Raw genomic sequence first — 21571 nt, 5'->3', positions numbered from 1 at the left:
ACCAAACTCGATTCGAGTTTTTTCTCGAATTTCAGGAAGGCTATAAACAACTCCAAATTGGTCACTGCACTTTTCCCATTGACTTATACACTTTTTGGCAGGTTTTAGGTGCCGAAAAGTTGAATTCTTAAAGGGCCAGAGTAGAATTAATCTCAAAAATCGAATTCACTTTTTTTAAAAGCTCGAATCGAGTTTGGATAATTCCATAGCCGAATTTAACAGTTTTGACCATAACAAAAATTTGAAATGTAAAATCTTCAGTTCGACCCTTAATAAATATGCCCCATAATGTTAAAATATTGCAGGCTAGTCCATCTGTCTTATTGGGCATTCATAAACATTCTGGGGGTTATTTACTTAATTATAATGTTTTTATAGAAAAAAACACAACCAAACTCCCATGCCCGATTTTATCTTATTTATTAATAAAATGTCATAAAATTGAGCAAATACACTAATCGCTTATTTTTCTGGCTTTTTCCTGAATTGATCAATTTTTGTGCTAAACCCAGCGTAGACCACGAAAACTTCAAATTGAGATAGGTGACTCTCCCATTGACTTATACAGGACTTTGACAGGTCTGAGATGGTGGATTTTCATATTCTGGCTTTTTGCAGCTTTGGGGTATAATACATACTAATTTTTTCCCTCTAACAATACAAGTTTTCTAACGAAAAAAAAACCAATATATTTTTCTGCTTCTGTGTATGAATGTGACTTACACAAAAAAGAGTATGTTGAAGCACTCTGAATAAAATATATATGTTCAATGGAAGTGCATATGATCAGGCCAGATTAGCAACAAGCAGACAAAAAAGGGGTCTGATCTGAATGTGATTTTTTTGTATTTCAGAAGCTTAATCCGTATATAACATATGTAATTCAAGGTGGACCTGGTTTCACAGTGTCCCGGGATGGATATATAACAAACAATGCTTTATTTGATTCTCCAGCTACCATTACATTTTCTGTAAGTATCATCCATTACTGTTATTTGTTCAGGCTTTCATCATTTTTTTTCTGATGGCAGTAATTTGTTTAAGAACCTTAAGGGAAAGTCCACACTGGGCGTTTTGGGGAGATTTGGTCGCCTGGCGACTAATTGCCTCGTCTTTGTGGCGACCAATCTCCCCAAATGCCTTCCCTGACTCTGCGCCTGCTTAAAATGAAAAAACACCGGCGCTAATCACAAGCGGCAGTTTGTTTTCCGAAGTTGCCTCACGAGGAAACTTTAGGCGACTTCGGAAAATGAATTGCAGCGTTTTTTCATTTTAAGCCGGTCGCAGCTTCAGGGAAGGTGTTTGGGGAGATTGGTCGCCGCAAAGACGAGGTGATTAGTCGCCAGGGACCAAATCTCCACAAAACGCCCAGTGTGGCCTGACCCTAAGGGCTCTTACACATGAGCGTTCCGACCTGCGCTCCGTTTTTTGGCGTTCAGCCGCAGGGGAGCGCAGGAATAGACGCAAGTCATTATTTGAAATGGGCCTACACGCGCCTGAGTGAGTACAGCCCCATTTCAAATAATGACTTGCGTCTATTCCTGCGCTCCCCTGCGGCTGAACGCCAAAAAACGGAACGCAGGGGAGCGCAGGTCGGAACGCTCATGTGTAAGAGCCCTAAAGGCATATATTTGGATGTGTGGTATTTCTGCAGTCTCTGACTGTAGCGGAATACAAATGTAGATTCAACAAGATTTACCTGTAGAACTTGATGATGATTTCAAAAGGCAATGGTCATGTATGGAATCAGCCTGCACAGACATAGCAGAGCTCTTTTGCTAATGGTTCCAGTGCAAGTGTAAGAGCACACAAACCTGTGCAATTGGCAGGTGCAGCTACTCTATGCGACTTGCACCAGCTCCCAGGGAGTTCACAGACGACATCTTCTTCCACGCGATCTTCTTCCTGCTTTGAACGGCGTTTTGGCGCATGCGCAGTAGGAGCATTTCGCCGGTACGGATCTACTGCGCATGCACCAAAAGTCACGAAATACATTTGGCGCATGCGCAGTAGATCGTACCGGCAAAATGCTCCTACTGCGCATGTGCCGGTCAAAGCAGGAAGAAGATCGCGTGGAAGAAGATGTCGTCTGTGAACTCCCTGGACTGGACCTGCGCAGAAGGGTAAGTAACAAGTTAGGGGCATTTGCCCAGCGGGACGGGTAGGCCAGGGGGGGAGGAGAGAGGGCGGGCAACACACGGGAGGGGGGGAGGGTTTTTGCACCAACTAGGTTTCCACTTCAAGCATTTGCACCAACATCTCTAATAAATACGTCTATATGGCCTATATGTATTGATGGGGGCAAATTTGGGGTGTTTTGCTTGAGCAAAAAATTGGCGAAAATTCGCTGGCGTCCAAAAAAACAGGCAGTTTCGTGAATTTATTTGCCAGTGGCGAATCGTGGGAATTCGCCGCAAATTTGCGCCTGGCGAATAAATTCGCCCATCACTACCTATATGTAACAGCCTTATTCAAATTAACCTAAGCATAAGAGTACTAACGAAGTTTCATTGGCAGAATTGATCGCAATGGAAAGACCACTATGAAATGGTCACACTGACAAATTAACTCTAGCGAAACATTGCCAGCGTTCGGCTGCTGAGACGCAACTTCGCATTTTAGTGAATTGGTGTTTTGGCAACAAATTTGCTCCTGACGAACTGGCACGAATGTGGTGGATTTGCCCTGAATTTGCCCCATGGAGAGAAACTGACTATTTCTACATTGTCTCAAGAGCCAGAACCAAATAACCGAAGGAACCGATAAACAAACAATGATTTCACTAGCAATTGGGGGTTGTTCATCTTTAGTATGATAAGACAATTTGTAATAGGATTCCGTTTTCTATTATTTGTGGTTTTGGAGTTATTTAGCTCTTTATTTGGCAGTTCTTCAGTTTACAATTTCAGCAATCTGGTTGCTAGGGTTCAAATTACCCTAGCAACCACAGACTGATTTGAATAAGGGACTGGAATATGAATAAGAGAGGGACTGAATAGAAAGATAAGTAATAAAAGTAGCAATAATTAAAAATGCGTAGCCTTACAGAGAATTTGCTTTTAGACGGGGTCAGTGACCCCAATTTGGAAGCTGGAAAGAGTCAGACGAAGGCAAATAATTAAAAAATTATAAAAAAAGAAATAATGTTGCTTAGAATTAGCCAATAACATACAATAAGTTAACTTTAAAGCACAATGTATGTTGCTTTCATTATGTAATAAACAGGTTTTGGAGCTCCCCTTTAAGTACAGTGCTCCCTTGCACCTGATAGTAAAACATTCAGCATCTTGCACTGGATTCTCTTACTGCAAAGCAATGCTTAAACCCCTAAGCACAACATTTTGGTGCATAGTGTTCATTATCAAATAATTTTAACACATTTATCAATAAATCCCATTCTTTTTACATATAGAATGTCTTAAGGCTGAAGAAAGATGAGAGTTGTGTTGCTTTGGTTTGTAGCATAACATAACAACAGCATGCGTTTTAACAGGGTAGGACTGGATAATTGGAAATCTTCTGGTGGCCCCTCGTCGGAGTCTTTTTGGAGCACAGACTGTTAACATTTTATTATCGTTTTTAGGTTCAAAATCAAAGAAAATCATGTGAAAAGAACTCTGTGATGAATCAGGGAACATATGCCAAATATATTGTCACAAATAAGCAGTAGAATCCAGAAATTAATATAAACAAAATTCAATAGTTTCATTAAAAGTTAAGTTTTATTAATTACTTCACTTGAGTTTGGCAATACTTGAATGGGGTGGTGCAATTGGATGGGTCATTTCTTTCTTCTCTTTTGTTTATATTAATCATTATTTGACCCTGCACACCTTTCTTTGTACTTGATGGATGGTGCTCCCCAACCCCTAATTTGTGAATCCAGAAATTATATAGGGCAGACAGGGTGAGCTTCTCAGGAAGAATTTGCACAGTGTAAATAGGAGAGAAATAGTTTGATATCCCTGATAACAGGTTCTCTATGTGGCCCTTGGTGCCCCAGTCTGACATTGGTTTTCAATAATGTAAACCACAACAATAAACTCTTCTTTCTCACACAGGTAAGGGCACGAGACACCACGACTGGAGAAGAGGACTTCACTGATGTTGAAGTAGAAATCACTCCAAGTATGTCTCTTTCTTGCTTTCCATAGGGAAGGAACACTTAACAACCAGCAGGGGTAATCCAGAACCCGATTCTGTCCCCTTTGCTAGACACACACTATACCACTAGTGTATTTTCAATTGAACTATAAATACAACCTGTAATTTCCACTTTTTAAATGACCAGGAACAACTTTTTCCCCCAAGTGGTAACTTGTGGGGTGCTGCTACCTGAGGCAAGTTTCTCAACCGGTCTCATGGCAACAGCATACATAGCAGCATGGCAGCACCATACTCTACATACACAAATTTATTAGGCACCATTAATAGTCTCAATGCTTTGTAAGAGAGATGCATTTTGTAAGCTCAGAATTCATACCCTTTATGTTGACTTTGAATTTTGCAAATTCTGTGTAGTCACAAGAACTAATTCTGTAGTCACTAAAAGAATTTGACAAAATCATTTTTGCCTGACAAAAAATAATTTTGTTACCATAAGAATGCATTTTGTGGTCACAAACTGTGTGAATTTAAAATTCCTATATTTTGTCCGACAACATTAATTTGTAAATACAAAAAGCAGCACAAAATAGTCACAGGATTATTTTTGCGATTACAAAAATAATGTTTACGTTCACAGGGTTTATCTTGAATTAAACTATGATCAATTGGTATACTCATTGTGACGACATAATTAATTTTGTGTCAACAGAATTCTTTTTTGCCATGAATGTACTGTTGTCAAAAAGTATTTTTTCAGCATACAGTAAATTGAATACATTCTTTTTTTAATACAACATACATTATGGTGGTTATTTATCAATACCTCGAATGAACTCGAATGAACTCACAACTCAATTGGTTTCTAATTTAAGACAAAACTCAAATGGAAAAACCTTAAATCAGCTCAAATCTGTGGGAAAAATATAGCTTGAATTGAAGGAAAAACCCTCTGAAAGAAACTTGAACATCATGAAGGCTATTAACATTTTCAAATGGTTGAAGGTACCTCTGCCATTGTCTCCTACAAGAACTCAACAGGTTTTAGATGGTGTATTTCTGGATTCAAGCTAATTCCATTGTCAGGCATATTAAATCTAGAAAAATTCAAATGACCTTAAAAATTTGAATTTTCTTGGAAAACTTGATCTTTAATAAATCTGCCCCTAAATGTTATGCAATACTAGGTATGAAATTCATTCAAGGGGTTCCCCATACAAAAACATTTGGAAGAAACATCATCTAAGAAAATGTAATTCTAAGTACATTCCCAATATAAATTCATTAAAAAATGTCAAAGTTATGTACTGTATATTGTAATTGCTATTAAAACAGTAGGGGCTATTTTTGAAGATCCTGTGCTCAAGTGCTAGAGCACTAGGGACACAATATAATGTCCTATAGAACTCATTTAAGAAGCAATTGCATTTGGTATTTTGATGTGCTCATGCTGGATTTACAATGAATGGCACTCTAAGGTAGGGTAGGACGTTGGAGGGACGCAAGATGCCTTTTTTTAATCTTTGAACCTTACCTCATGCTTGCTCATACCCTCGTATATATCTGACTTTCTGGGGCAGATTTGTCAAGGGTCAATTTTAATCCCCCTATTCAAATGTTAATTTGAATGTGACATTTATCACACTCCGAACATGGAAACCGTCCTAATTCAAATATTTGCCACCTAAACTCTGCCGAGTTTATGTACAAGTCAATAGCAGAGGTCTGTTGAGCCATTTGGAGAAGTTAATAGCCTTCCTGACATTCAAGCTTTTTTTTTTTTTGGAGAAAAACTCCATAAAAAAAATACGAATCGAATACAATTAGAATTTTTGGTTCAGAACCATGCGATCGAATATTAGACATTCAACTTTTTTCTCAAATAACCTCCCAGTCCAATTGTGAGTATATTCGAATAAAAAAAAATTCACATGAATTAGAAATTCGACCTTTGATAAATGGGCCTCTCTCTCTCGGTCATCCAAGAATATCCGCATTTTCAGTGAAGGAGAGGAGAGCACTTAAACGCATATTAACTGCTAGTGATTATTTTTATTCATGCTGCTCGACACAACATGTTTCGGGCTAACAGTGCCCTTTCTCACATAGTAAGCCAATAAATTGATGGATATAGAGAAATGAGATTCTATAAGATATAAATGATGGTTCAAGCCAAACCTACATTGAATATGAGAATACGTTTAAACCAGCTATAACAATGAGGATTATAGAAGAAGACTGTATTTATGTTTCATCATTGACTCCAGGAGGAGAAAACACACTTTGTGTACAGACTTATTAATGAGTTGAGCTTCCTCCAAAACATTATGGCTGTGCTATTTATAGGAACAGTAAAATCAAAAAAATTAAAAATTCCCTACCTAGTAAGCAAAATAATCCCCCCTCCCTGCTTCCCCTCACATAGTTCAATAGGTCTGAATATGTCCCTAGAATTTTTCCCACCTAATAGTGCAGAGTAAGTGCAGCGGAGCTTGTGGGCGCCATCTTCCTGATCACGAGTCTTCATCTGTAAGACTGCAAAGAGGACCCATATTGCCGAAGAGGACCTCTAAAAAATCCAAAGATCCGGAAGATGGTGCCCACTAGCTCCGCTGCGCTTACTCTGCACTGTTAGGTGGGAAACATTTTGGGGACATTTTCAGACCTATTAAACTATGCGAAGGATAAGCAGGGAGGGGGCAGTATCTTGCTTACTAGGTAGGGCCTTTTTATAATTCGGGGGTTGAGTTCTCCTTTACAGTAATGAAGAAATAATGTAATGTTAACGTTCCTTTAAGTTAAATTGCATGGTCTCCCAGAGGAGCAATTTGAAAAACTCTTGTTTGCTCATCTAACCCTGAAATAAGACCTTTTAACCAACTTAAACGCATATAATTTGTCTGTAATTCATTAACATTGCTAATTCATATCCTTATTCATAAGGATTTTAGTCCATCTACCCAATACAATTCCCTATTTAGATATGCCACGTAAATGCACTGCATAGGCATTAAAACATCATAATTGCCTTTACCAAGAGATTCATTATATAAACTGCCTTAAATTGAAATCAAATTATACAAGTTGAAATTGTGAAATAACTATTTCCTGAATGAGTTTAACATACATAATTTGTAAACTCATAATTATTATGCACTGAAGAATGTTTATCACAAGGCAATATAAATAGAAGTTATACTTTATTTTTCTATGGTGTTTAGGTGTACCCACCACAACAGTTTCTACAACTACAAGTACAACTCCCGGACAAGGTACCACTACAACTACAACTTCTGGATCAGGCACCACTACTACTACAACTCCTGGAACAGGCACCACCACCACTACCACTCCTGGAACAGGTACCACTACAGTTGCTTCTCCAGGAACAGGGACCACAACAACCACCACTCTGGGGACAGGTACCACCACAAGCACCACTCTTGGGACAGGTACCACTACAACTACTTCTCCAGGAACAGGGATCACAACAAGTACCACTCATGGGACAGGTACCACTTCAACTATTTCTCCAGGAACAGGCACCACAACAATGACTTCTCATGGGACAGGTAGCACTACAACGACTTCTCCAGGAACAGGGATCACAACAACCACCACTTCAGGGACAGGTACCACCACAAGTACCACTTCTGGGACAGGTACTACTACAACTACATCTCCAGGAACTGGCACTACAACAACCACTTCTCCAGGTACAGGTACCACTACAACTATGTCTCCAGGGACAGGTACCACAACAAGTACCACTCCTGGGACTGGGACCACTACTACTAGATCTCCAGGGACAGGAACCACTACTACTATATCTCCAGGGACAGGTACCACTACTACTACATCTCCAGGGACAGGTACTACTACAACCACTTCTCCAGGGACAGGTACCACAACAAGTACCACTTCTGGGACAGGAACAACTACTACTAGATCTCCAGGAACAGGTACTACTACAATCACCTCTCCAGGTACAGGTACCACAACAAGTACTACTCCTGGAACAGGTACCACAACCACTACCACTCCTGGGACTGGTACCACAATAACTACCACTCCTGGGACTGGTACCACAACAACTACCACCCCTGGGACAGGTACTACAACCACTATCACCCCTGGGACAGGTACTACAACTACTACCACTCCTGGGACTGGTACCACAACAACTACCACCCCTGGGACAGGTACTACAACTACTACCACTCCTGGGACTGGTACCACAACAACTACCACCCCTGGGACAGGTACTACAACTACTACCACTCCTGGGACTGGTACCACAACAACTACCACCCCTGGGACAGGTACTACAACTACTACCACTCCTGGGACTGGTACCAAAACAAGTATAATTCCTGGAACAGGACCCACCAAGATAACTACACCTGGAATAGGTATCACCAGAAAAAAGGACAATTTATTTAATTCATACCATGTTAATATTGAGTGCTAACTCACTGTCTTGATGTATGCAATATTATCTCTCTATTGTAGGTAAGCCAACAACAGTTTCAAAGGCAACTTCTAAATCACCAACCGGAACAACCACGGATAAATCAGGGACAGGGACACCTCAAGGCCCAGCAGGTGTAACAATCATTACAACTGGTATTCCCACAGTAACTGTCACACACTTCCTCAGGACCATAGACAAACCTCTTCCAGGTTGCCTATAAGGTTGATTCAATAGCTCATACACAGCACAGCTTCTTAAAACAAATCATTTCTGCAATGCCTGGATCTGGATCTCCAGCTGAACACGTGCAAAGCCTTAGTAATCTCTTCTAACAATCCTAACACAATCCTAACACAGATACTTCACATAGTCTAAATGTAATATAAATTCATCTGTCAATTATGCTTGCAGGTCTCATAATCTATTCCAAACATCAACTTAGGTTTTTGGAAATAACACTACATGGAAACTGATCTTATGGTAATTGCTAGTCAGGAGTATGGAAGTTTTTGTTGGACAGGTGATATGTCCCTTAACGGAGCTTATTGAATTCTGATATATGTTGCCTTATCTTGGGGAAGGAGAGAACTGGGACAGTTCAGCTTCATTAGGGGTTGTCTTATACATAAAAGAGATTTTACATAATTTTTGGATTCCCTTTTTTAACACCATGGATATAGCTTCTTTTCATCTACTTCATCCACATAGTCTGAATGTCATATAAACTCTTTAGATTACTCTTGTGGGTCTCATAATTCCAAATATCAGACATATCATATCACTTAGCTTTTTTTGTGGAAATCAAAAAATATGGAGATTGACCACCTGGATACTGGCTTGTTAGGAATATTGCCGCTATTTCTGGACCGCTGTCAGAGCTTACTGAATTATGATATATTGCCTTATCCTGGGGAAGGACACAGGACACAATTAGGACATCTCAGCTTCATTGGCGATTGTCATATATGCGAGGGGGATAGTATATATTTTTTGGATTCCCTTTTTAACACCATGGAACTTTTTTTCATCTAGCTCATTCACATAGTCTGAATGTAATATAAACTCATCTGTAGATGAATCTTGTGAGTCTCAGGATCTATTCCAAACATCATCCAACGTAGCTTTTTTGGAAATAACACCATATGGAGTCTGGCCACATGGTTATTGCTTGTCAGGAATATTGCTGTTGTTGTTGGACTGGTGCCTTCACAGAGCTTATTGAATACTGATATGTTGCCTTATCCTGGGAAAGGACACAATTTGGACTCAGCTCAGCTTCAATGATCATAAATGAGGGGATTATATATATATTTTTTTGGATTGCCTTTTTAAAATCATGGATATAACCTTGTTTTTAGCTCACCCTATTACTCTGCTTGAGACTGAGCTTCTTAGATAAGCTTGTTGCCTAATTACACCTGCCTGGCTCCTACCCACACAGGAATTCTTCTACTAGCATGACATGAACGGGGCACACACTGTAATGATTTATACAAGTAATCTGGGTGGTACCTCTTCCAGAAGTGGTTGACATGCCTGTGAATGTATTGGGACCCTGTGTTATTGTAACTCTACGTTCTATGCTCATTTCCCCCTTTTCTTAAGACTTTCAATGGTGCTCTTTCTATGCCTTCTGCTTATGTCTAGTGTGTGTTCTTATTACTGTAACTGTGTTTAGCCTGTGCTCTGACTGCAACTCTTTATGTTTACTGTTCCTACTGTATGTGCCCTTACCTTGAATATATGTCTCAATTCACCATATTTTTTTGTTAATCATAAGGAGAAACTGGACCGGGAGGTGATGGTTACACTGCCACAGATATGGCTGCCCTGGGAGCCACCCTGGGAGTGCTTCTTGCTTTGTGCTTAGTTGGACTTGGATTCCTCATTCATAAGCAGTATGGAGATCAAATAAGAAACAGGATGAGCAAAAGCTCTGGTGATGTAAGTACTGTTATCATTATACTAATAGTTTCCTCTAGCCATGAAGCAATGTGTTATACTGTGTAAAGTAGTGTTGAGCTTGAAAAAAAGTCGTGGAAAAGTCTCTGGCATTTTTATGCTTATGCTTGTGACTAATTTTACTTGGCTAATGGCACAAGAGGTATTTTCTTCACCAGGATATTTCCACCTGTCATTAACGTAAATGGCTACCAACTGTCAATATACTTGGAGGTACATTTTTGGCCTTAAAGAATGTTTATGAGTCAAGGCACCTAGCACTTCCATTGCCATGCCATTAGTCTTACCTTTTTGCAGAACACAGACGCTTAATCTTGCTGTATGGCAGATATTACAAATATAGACTTAGGACCACTGTAGCACAGAATTAATTAGAATTTATCACAAAAAACAAGTAACATTTGTCTGAAAAATTTGACTGAATTAGATACAATCAGACAGAATCCCTTTAACATTCTGAAGTAATAGTTCATTTTGATAAAACAGCTTTTTATGCACATAATAGTATCACATTTTGCATGTGTGCTGCAAAGCTATAATAAACTATTACATTTGTTAAAGAAACCCAGAAATGTGTAGTACATTAGTACCGGCAACTGGCATAGGTTTACTTCAATGCCATTGTACAAAGTAGATATATGAGGATAATAAGCGGAGCTCACCCACTCGGCGTCTAGGAAGCACATCTCCCCTCCAGCGGCATCCTGCGAGAACTCCACGGACGCAAGCAATCCCAATTCACACGGAACAAAATGAGCACTATCACTGCAGGCACTCAGCCGGAGAAAATAGGGAACGTATGAACTTCATCAAATGAGGCTTTATTCAAGCAAACAGTGTGATAAACAGTGGCAATCAAAGTGCAGTTTAGCCAACAGCAGCTTAACTGCACTTTGATTGCCACTGTTTATCACACTGTTTGCTTGAATAAAGCCTCATTTGATGAAGTTCATACGTTCCCTATTTTCTCCGGCTGAGCGCCTGCAGTGATAGTGCTCATTTTGTTCCGTGTTACTTCAATGCCATAAATCCAAAATGGCAGACAGACTCTTTCACTGCAAAATACTGAGAACAGCTTCTGAATTTTATGTCTTGGAGAGTGACTATAAAGAGCCAAAAGGCTTTCACTGTCTTTACAGAGGACGAATTTTTGGGCTTAATCACAGGAACCTTTACGGTACTTTTAGGTTTCCTCTAAGCCCCATACCTTGGAAGCCATGTTCTATTTGTAGTAACCTGCTTGTGTGACATTTTGATTAAGAGCATTCCTGCTGTTTTGCTATTGTCTTATGATTCATATTCCTGTTCCTGTTTCCCACTTCCTGCCTAAGCTGAGAATAAGTATGAAGCAGGCCGGTCTTACCTGCCATGTTCTAATAAATGTACCAGAATTTTCTGTGCTTGTCTGGCTGCTTCACCTGAACTAACACAGCAGAATCATTAAACTCACTGCTATCCAAGCAGTTTATCACACTATTATCATTTAAGGCTGCCAACACCAGAACTATCTGTTCCCTCAGCAACAACTGTCCTCCCTTTAACTTTTACTAAATAAATTAATAATTAGTTTTAGTCATTCAGGATTCTTCAGTTGTTGCATTATCGATCTATCGAGAACAGTTTTATAATTTTGCCTTCTTACTCTTTCTAGGACCTTGGAGGCTCTGAAGATAGGACTGAACAGCTAATAGATGATGATGATGATGCAGATGATAATCCTGATCCTGGTTTGGTTGAAGTAATGCCTGCCAGTATCAGTTATGATGTTGATAATAGCATTTCAAAAGATCCATTTGTAACAGATTATTTAGTTTTAGGGGCCGCAGCAGCAAATTTATTTGCAAATGAGAATCCATCAAATAGTCCTCATGCTGAGAAGCCAGAAGAAGGGTTTGACCCAGACGACAAGAAAGAAGTGAAGTCTATCCTCACAAAGGAGTTTAAGGACGATCCAGGATATAAATCTGTGTGGTTTAGGGAAGATGCCTCACCAGAGGTTGTAGTGATTGAGGGGGTTGAGGAAGGAGAAGCTGATGATGGTGAAACTGAGGAAGGATATAATCAAGAAGACGACGACGATGATGATGAAGACCAACTGAGCCCCAATTTCCTTGAAATGAACAATGACTCGAATAATTTTTCCCAACTTTAAATATAGTCCGATACTACAACATTATCTTGACTATGCCATGTGTTGGCTTTAAAAATTGGGAACCTACCGTACACATTATTTGAAGTGTATGCAAATGGAATCTACTTACAAACACCAGATCAGATGGCATTTTAGAGGCATCATTCGCTGCCAATGTACATTGCAATCACTCTAGTAAAAAAAATATTCTCTATTTTCATTCTAAGCTGTGTGTCATTGGCACTAAACCATCTTTAGCATTACTTACCTTTCTCACTTGAATGAGAACGGGGTGGTAAATAGGCAATTGTAATTCAGGGGCAAGTAAGTTGATTCCTTATCAATACCCACCTACCAGTATAATTGTATTGTAAACCAAAGGGGATGTTCACCTTTTATATTGACTTTTAGGGGCAAATTCACTAAGATCCGAAGATCCGTAAGTGAATTGGCGAAGTTACAAAATGACGTCACGCTGGCGAATTTGCGCCAGCGTTAGTCACTTCGCCCTTTAGTGAATCTGCTCCTTAATATCTTATTGGTAGGTCTATTCTAAGCAACTTTTCAACTGGCTTCCATTATTTATTTTATGTGTTTTTTTTCCCATTTTTTAGCATTCCTGTTCTGCTTTTTTCCAGCCTTAAAAATGCTACCTGGTTGTCACTGACGCCAGCAACCAAAACACAAATGGACATTGAGGTTTCAGTTTTACCGCTATTCTTTTTTCTTTTTTTTTGATGTCTAGAAAGCAGCTTCAGTGGAGGCATTCTCCAAAAACATCTTCCAGTTTCAATTTGAAGGTATTGCAGTAAATATGGAAGTTGCCCATCAAATCTCTGCTTTCATTTTCTAACTTGCAGTTGACTGATCCTCATTTATTTATATATAGCCAGTAAGTTGCATAACTCATTCCATTAATTAACATAATAAACAGGGTCTTCGTGATTGGTTGCAATGGACAACTGCACTTTATTAGCACCTATGTTCTTGACTGCAATTTTTAATGGTTACAACAATTTTAATACATTGCAGACTATCGTTTCTTTAAATGGATTAGATTTGTTTCCATTGGAAGTCAAAACTATAAGTGGCTAATTCTTGCTTGTGTATTTGGGGTAATGTAGTATCCGGTGCTTTCAAAGAGCTGCCAAGTGATTGCTGCCTGCTGATATCTTGCTATAGGTTAGTATAAATAAAGCCAATTTTGCCCTTGTTATTGTATCACCCCATGTAATTCTTCAAGGTTTAGGCCGATTGTAATGTAAGACTTTAAGGGCTTTGGCACCAGCACTTTCTCATGTGTTCCATTGGGGTGGCATCTCATTCCACCGCACAGAGACACATGAGTTAACCTCATTCTATCCTACAGTAACAGTCCCCCCTGTACCACACTGAAGCAGTGGATTAGTGTGGTACAGTAGCTACTGTCACTATAGGACAGACTGGGGTCTGTTGGCCCATGCAGTGGAATGCAAAAAAAGTCACAGCACAGGAACATGTGTATAACAGGCCTTTAGCTGTAAGATTATAAGACCTTATCGGTGCATGGGGTTTGGCTGATGTGAATTTGATCACAAAAATATAAATTAATCTTATGCCTATGATTTATTTTGACAATAAATTAAAGCAACAATAACTAGAATGAGCGCATGTGGTTGGCTGATCATTATATCTAACGGTAAACCATCAACATCCTTCTATTAGAAGATGGGTTTCTTAAAACAAATAAATCATTTTTTGCTTTTGGAAATGTAAAATATATGGATATGTTTTGGTCTGTTTTGCATAGTGGATACATATTGGAACTGGAAAATGAATATGTAGCAACAGAGTGGCTGTGGTTTCCTACAAAATGTACATGAAGAGTTCATCTTTCATAACATGAGTCAGTAAAATTGTCCTCTACCAACTCCATAACTTGCGCTTCATTCAGACACACAAGGTAGGAAGGGCACATAGGACATTTTACTCATACCACAATTTCTGCTGGATGGCAGTGTCATACAAAAAGTCTGTTTACCTGTTATTTAATGTATTACCTTGGCTAACACACAGTGGCATAACTTTGGACCCACAGGCCCCACCATCACCATTACCTTTCGAACCCCCCTTTTTCCATCCCTCACTAGTAAAATGGGGGATCTGTTACACTTACCACCTTCTTGCTTTTTAAAATCCGGCGCTGACATACAAAAGGGGCAAATTGAGGATGTCACACGGGGAGGGGGGGTGATGACATCAGGGGTGAGGAGATGATGCTGACGTTGTCAATGTCGGGATACCAGGAAAAGTCCCGCTGGGCCCAGGTGTCAGTGGGCCCACATGCTGCTAAACATTTGGCTTATTTCATGGCCATTCCCTATTTATATGTGAATAAAGAGGCTAAATAGATGGGATAATAAGTTAGTATGTAAAGAAAAGAGAATAGGAGAATAGAGGATGAGTGAGGAGAGGAAGAAAATAATACTTAGCGTGGACCCCTGGTCTAAAGGTTTTTAGGTGAGCCCCTGGTCTAAGGGATTTTGGTGGGCCCCTGGTGTCCCTGTCCGATACTGGACGTTCAAAACAAGACAGGTGGCAACCATGGAGTAAAGGGGGTTGTGGGGCCACTGGGGGCCTGTGTAGAGATTGTGGCCCACAGGGGGGCCATAATAGGGATCATGGACTGGCTGAAACAGAGATCATAGGATACAAGGGGGGCAGAATGGGTTTCATCACCTATATGAGTGCAGAGACCATGGATCCTTACTGGGACCTCTTCCAGGGTCTACTCCTCACTAGGTACTCCACTTCTAAGGTTGCCACATTTTGGAAGAGATAATTCCAGCTAGGGTGGGTCTGTGATGTTAATTATGCCATGGGCCAACTAAGGAGGGGAACAGGTGTGTGTGGGATACTGAGGAGCTAGGAATGGGGGTTTTGGGCAGATTGGAGGTGTACTGAGGGTGGAATGATTATATTTGTAATACCAGCCCCAGCCTTGCTTGGTATTTTACCAGCTATACTGGTAAAATACCAACCAGGTGGCAGCCATAACTACTGCTGACACATACAGTGCAGAAGTAGGCAGTTTGCCCACGACTGCTCCATTTTTTGCTGCACGGACAAAACACCCAAAATATCATTAGCCTGAAAGTAAAATCTTTAAATAATACCTTCAGTTCGAACAAGAAAAAATCTACCTACACCCCTGCTTAACAGAACCCCTGTATGGCTTACCTCATTAACATCAATGGAAACTATCTTTTGCAAACAGATACTGTTAAGCTGGCCATACAGGGGCAAACTTAGCCTCTCAAGATGTAAGCTTATTTGACTGTGCATGGGCCCTGCCCAATAATTACCAGGTTTAACAATGGGAAAATATGTAGCGGGCAGGTTGAAAAATCTGCTTAGACAATGTCCGCTTTGTCCTGTAACCAAGGTGGCTCTATCTGTAATAGATTGTCTCATGGCAGCTTGATTGTGTGGCTTTCTTCATTAAAATCAATGAAGCAAATCCTGCATATTACATTGCTCCGGTAAAAAAGTCAATGAAAGTGATGTTTGGCATGGCAATAATAGCCAAGTCACACAGAGATATGCCAATGAGACAAACCCAGATTTTCATTGTATTTTCTGAGCAGTTTTCTATAATTCCACAGAATTGTCATTAAAGTGATGATCCTGTCCTGGATATTCTGAAAACGAATTGCTTATTGTTCTAGATTGTAATATGACTGGAGTGGATCATTTTTGGTCCTATTGACTTGTCTGTGTGTCTGAAGCAGACTATCACAGCAGAATGATACATTCCTTATGTGAAATACATGATTGAAATCAGCGGAACTAATTTCACCCCATTTTAGCACCAGATTGAAGAATAATGTCACAATGTAACATTATTTAGGGTCTTTGAAACCTTACATACTCACAGACTACACTAGCCATTTCAGAATCCCATTTAAACAGCAGCTCATTTTATTGTGCCCAATCAATGGGATGTTCTTTCTCAGACCTTGATCAAAAAAGGTGACCACTTTAAACACGCCTCTTCTTGTTTTTGATTGGTTACACCCCATATAAAACACCTGGCTGGAGGGAAGGTATAAAGAGGGGTTTATTTATTTTTTATTCAACTAGAGAAGGGTAAGGTCATGGATCTGAATGGGGAGTCAAAGGTAAGTATGGGATTTCTCTACAGCTGGAGTGACTTTATTTTACAATGTTGGTCAAATGGTTTGCAATATGTGTTTCCTATATTGTGGAACACACAAAACCTGCTGTGTGGCAATTGCAATTAAAACACCCCTGTGTACATCCCCTAAGCTCTCTGTTTTGAAGCGTGTGCAGTGTGTCTTTTCATGATCTCATGTTATGCATGCAGCTGACTGCACTGGCTTCTAATAATGGCTGCATCTAAATTAATTCAAATTAGTCAGTGTTTTTGTGCCAACTGTTCATGGGGTGGAGGGAGAAAATCCACCTATAAAATTTAGTCATGTGTTTGCCTAAAAAAATAAAAAGCTCAGGAGATCACTCGATTAAAAGTAAATGTTGCATGTCTGATTTTATCTGTTTCAGTTGCATGCACCAGATTTTGTACTTGAAAACACTGCAAGTTAGCCCTACAGTATGTGGATTTCACAGGTGTGCAGTTTTACAGAGACAATAACTTTAACAAGTGGTGCACATTTCTGCAGACTAAAACACATAGTTTAACCCTCACCTGTAGCCTAATCCTTTGTTGAAGACCATGAAGCCACATATACACACTTTGCACCTCTCTTTAAAGTGCTGCTGTTTTCAGTGTATGTCTGCCTTTCCTATAGCAGTGGGAATTGCAACTCTCCCCTGATGCTACAAAAAGCAATGAGCATGATGGAATAGTGCAACATGTTTTTAGTCTTCATAGTCTCTAGAGCTGCTGACTAGCAGAAATTCAGATTTCCGTTCAGAAGTAGGTTGATTCTTGTTAAACTACAGCTCTCTACCTACCCCAAATGCTCAGTGCTAGGAATTTTGGACTTGTAGATGCAGGCTGGACATTATTATTCCGCTACACACCTTACTGCACCCATTTCATTTAGACTTTTCATTGCACAAACTGCCCTTGTAAGGAGCGTAGCAGTTTCTTTTTGTGAGATGCACATGATTGGTAGCTGCTATACAGCGAGCCCTTTTTTTTAAATTAACAATAGGATTTTCAAACATGCCTGATCAATATCTGGCCGATCTTTGACCAGATATCAGGGAGGGCCCATACATCTACAGATAAGCTGGTTACAATCTTTGGGACTGTATTGTAAAAGAGGGGGTATTAATTAATGTTGCAAAAAGTCAATGTAATTTATTGATAAGGGGTGAGTGTGTAGGATCTGCTAGTGTCTGTATAAGTGGGTTTAAATCGTATAACTGACTTCATATTGTGGTGTTTTTTTTTCCTGCAAACTGTTACACTGTCTCCCATCAAATACAAAATTATGTAAAATAGGACCGGCCATACAGCACACTGTATACCGCAAACCGCTCATAAACTAATGGTGGATAATGGATTGGTAGCTATTAAACTGGCACACATGATTTTGAATTTTGCAAGCGCAAAGATCAGTAGCACTTAATAATTTTAATAATTTTGCCTATGGCATGCACTTATAAAAAGTCTTATTTGAAGGTTATGTAATCTTTAACTTATGACTTCTATGGTCATGGTACATGGGGGGGGGGGGGGGGTTTGATGACCATGGACCTTAAAGGGCAAGGAGCTGCTTTTGCATTGAGAACAAGGGGAGCTAACCTAAAAATGAACAAAATATTGCAATCGTATTTATTTACATAAGTAGATGGGAATAATGAGTGCAACAAGAGACCTGGTTTAACTGCAAAAATACCCAAGCTGTAATGCCTAAAACACAATTGCTGGAAACAAGTGAATTTTTTGTTTTGGAAACGTGCTTTATATGGTGGCTCAACTTATTATTCATTTTTTTTTTTTTCAGCTGGCAATGGAGATATCAAATGACAGTCTGGATCTCTTTTCTTCATTCTTTCCCCCACTCTCTCCTCCTGCTGATCCAGAGACGCCGCTCCTCCCTTCTTTCTCAGCACCTCCAAAGCACTCAGGCCTCTCATCCCTGCGGTACAAGACAGAACTGTGCACCAGATATGCAGAGAGTGGATTCTGTGCTTACAGGAATCGCTGCCAGTTTGCCCATGGTCTTAGTGAGCTCAGGCCTCCAGTTCAGCACCCCAAATACAAGACCGAACTGTGTCGCTCCTTCCATGTCCTTGGCACCTGTAACTATGGCTTGCGTTGCCTGTTTATACACAGCCCCCAGGAGAGAAGGGAACCCCCAGTCTCACCTGATACCCCCCGTATTCCACCACGCAGGCATACTGGCCCTTATAGGGAGCGTTGCCGCCTCTGGCGTTCTCCTGGTGGCTGCCCTTATGGAGCTCGGTGCCACTTTCAGCATCCAAAAAGTGTCCGTGAGGCTTGCCGTCACTTTGCTGCTCTTGGAGAATGTCCATATGGAGCCCGTTGTCACTTCTCTCATAGCCCTCCCCTTGACAGGTGGGGTTTAGGAACAAAGAATAGCAGTGGGTCCCTCTCGCCTTCAGATCCAGACCTTGACAGTGACCCTGAGACCCCTGTCCTCTCAGAATCTCCTGCCAACAATGCCTTCAGTTTTTCAAGCCTCCTCCTACCTCTTGCCTTGTGTCTGCAGATTCTGGGAGATGAGGAAGATTTGCCTACTGCTACTGACCCACTGCCTGGTGATGAAGAAATTGCGCAGAGTCTACTCTCTGTTCTTGGTTAACTTTTTACCTTCTTATGTGACTCTGGCATAATGACCCCTCCTCTGGCATAGAATTAACATGCATAGCATGTTGTCCCCGTTTTTTTATCTTTATTTTATCTTTGATGCCAGCAGTGAGAAGCCAGTTTTTATATTTACAACTTACATTGTTCTCTTGTACATAAGTTTATTAATTTATTACCCACCTGACTGCAGTTATTTTAATATTGGTTAAGCGGCTGGAGGGTTTTGAGACGAGATGTTTTTATGTCGGTAATTAAAGTGTGATTTTTATTAAATCTTGTGTTTTTAAGTGTACAAAAAGGCTTGGCTTTTATTTTATTAGCAAAGAGGTCTGAGGTGGCTCAATATAGGTGTATACATTGCCATGGTTTCTTCATGCTTGACAAAAATAGTAGTCCATGAACAATGAGACTGCTCCCCTCCCAAGCCTGGACTGGAAACCTGTAGATTCTAGATTGGCTGCTCTAAAATACTATTTAGACTTTCACTATGTTTGGGCTGGTGGAGTCTGTGCTTCTATGTAGCTAAAATTACTGGGCCTATTTTGAATCCCAGTATTTACCTGTCCTCTAGTAAATTAGTATATTGCCTGTGCAGAGAAAGTAATGCAGTAGCCCAAAGAATATTCCATCTCGCCCCACACTTCTGTGCAGAAGACGTCAAATAACCCTTTCTAAACACACTACAATAAAGTACTGCATATAATATGATGTGAAGGTTGCCATCATTGTGTAGCAAATCCATGCAGCTGTATTGGCTAATTACTGTAGGTCTAGCCAATTGTCTCCCTAAATTAAAACCTTTCCACTTTGGCTATAGCATTGAGCCAGAGCTCCTAGTTCTTGTTGGTCCTGTGTAGACTGTGGTTTGTCTCTGCTACTTTTGGCTTTACCTTGGCTAAAACTTGCTTGGCATGAACTTGTCCATGAAAGCTGCTTTTCATATCCTAGTCTATCTTGCCTTACCTATTTATTCTAGGTGTACTCCATTTTGCCCTGTTCACATCCTTTCATTCTGTCCTTTTTCACCAGCTCCAGTCTGACCTGTATTCCACTCTTGCCTTTTCATAATCAAATCTGTACCCCACTAGAAAGAGCAGGCCTAGATCAGGAGCGTCTATCCAGACCTTTCTGTCCTGTTTAGTTCCCCTCTGAGACCCTGCTGTCTTGTGTCTGAAAGGCTATCCACTTCCCCATTTGAAGTCCTTACAAACCCAGCTCTGTTGTGAGGGAAAAAAGAAGTGAAACTGCATTTGATTGGGTGGAGTAACTTTCATGGTTTATGCCTTACAGCCATATAGTTAACTTACATCAGTTCCTGTCCCAGTGAAGCTGATAATCTAAGGTTCTTTATTTATATTTAGAGCACCAACATATTATGCAGCACTGTATACATGTGTTTATACAAAAACATTAATTATGTGCAGAATTACATGCTTAGCAACTTGTACAAAAGTTGAGGCAGGCCCTGTGCAAAAGAGCTTAGAATCTAAAAGGGGAAGTGAATGAGACACAAGGAGTGGGCAAGATTAGAAATAAGTAGGTGAGCGGTATTGTATTTGGTAGCTAAAGAGAATTGGGGTTGGCTTCTCTACATACATGGGGTTTTTTTTTTTCGAGGTGTGTGTGTGTGTGTGTGTGTGGTGGGTTTTTTTTTTTTTTTTTTTTTGAAAGGTTGGGCAAGACCATGGAAGAGAGGGGTGCAGTCCCTGGTCATTAGTTAGAATTTTATTCTGAAAGCTAGTGAAGCCAGTGCAGGTATTGGCAGAGTGGCATGGCAGAGGAGTGGTTGCTGAGGTGTATAAGCCAGGTGGCAGTGTTCATTGTGGACTGGAGAGGTGACAGTCTCTGGCAGGTAAGGCCAGTTAGAGTTACAGTAGTCTAGATATGATGAGAAGGTGAAGAGAATTTTTGGCAACATAATGGATGATGAATGGTTGTATTTTGGATATGTTCCTAACACTTGGGTCAATCTATAATATGAAGCTGATCAACCTGCCTTTTTTTTTGGGGGGGGTGAAACCCTATGCAGACATGAACATGCATCCTCCTTCCAAAGAATGCCCTGGTTGGAATACCAGGATTGCAAATAGCAGGG

The 21571-nt window shown here is 40.2% G+C and overlaps 2 protein-coding genes across 5 annotated transcripts in view; both read left to right on the top strand.

Moving 5' to 3' along the window:
* cdhr5.L (cadherin related family member 5 L homeolog) overlaps window positions 1-12885 on the top strand; it is a 32328-nt gene extending 19443 nt beyond the window's left edge. The window contains exons 11-16 of one of the 4 annotated variants that reach the window (XM_041589981.1): window positions 855-971; window positions 4062-4128; window positions 7326-8516; window positions 8617-8709; window positions 10359-10522; window positions 12192-12885. In XM_041589981.1, the coding sequence (XP_041445915.1) occupies window positions 855-971; window positions 4062-4128; window positions 7326-8516; window positions 8617-8709; window positions 10359-10522; window positions 12192-12692 (2133 nt within the window). In that variant the 3' untranslated portion in view covers window positions 12693-12885. The remainder of the gene's footprint in view (window positions 1-854; window positions 972-4061; window positions 4129-7325; window positions 8517-8616; window positions 8710-10358; window positions 10523-12191) is intronic. The other 3 variants (XM_041589982.1, XM_041589984.1, XM_041589983.1) reach the window with 3 other exon arrangements.
* A 3887-nt stretch (window positions 12886-16772) lies between these two features.
* zfp36l2.2.L (zinc finger protein 36, C3H type-like 2, gene 2 L homeolog) lies at window positions 16773-19768 on the top strand. The gene is given in 2 exon segments (NM_001114797.1): window positions 16773-16831; window positions 18650-19768. Coding segments are annotated over 2 exon segments (846 nt in total). The 5' UTR covers window positions 16773-16807; the 3' UTR covers window positions 19472-19768.
* The last annotated feature ends 1803 nt before the right edge of the window (window positions 19769-21571 follow it).

The sequence above is a fragment of the Xenopus laevis genome, chromosome 4L (assembly GCF_017654675.1).
Source record: "Xenopus laevis strain J_2021 chromosome 4L, Xenopus_laevis_v10.1, whole genome shotgun sequence".
In the NCBI taxonomy this organism is placed as follows: Eukaryota; Metazoa; Chordata; class Amphibia; order Anura; family Pipidae; genus Xenopus; species Xenopus laevis.
Note: the sequence above shows the minus strand (reverse complement) of the source record. Positions and strands in the feature narration are given on the sequence as shown.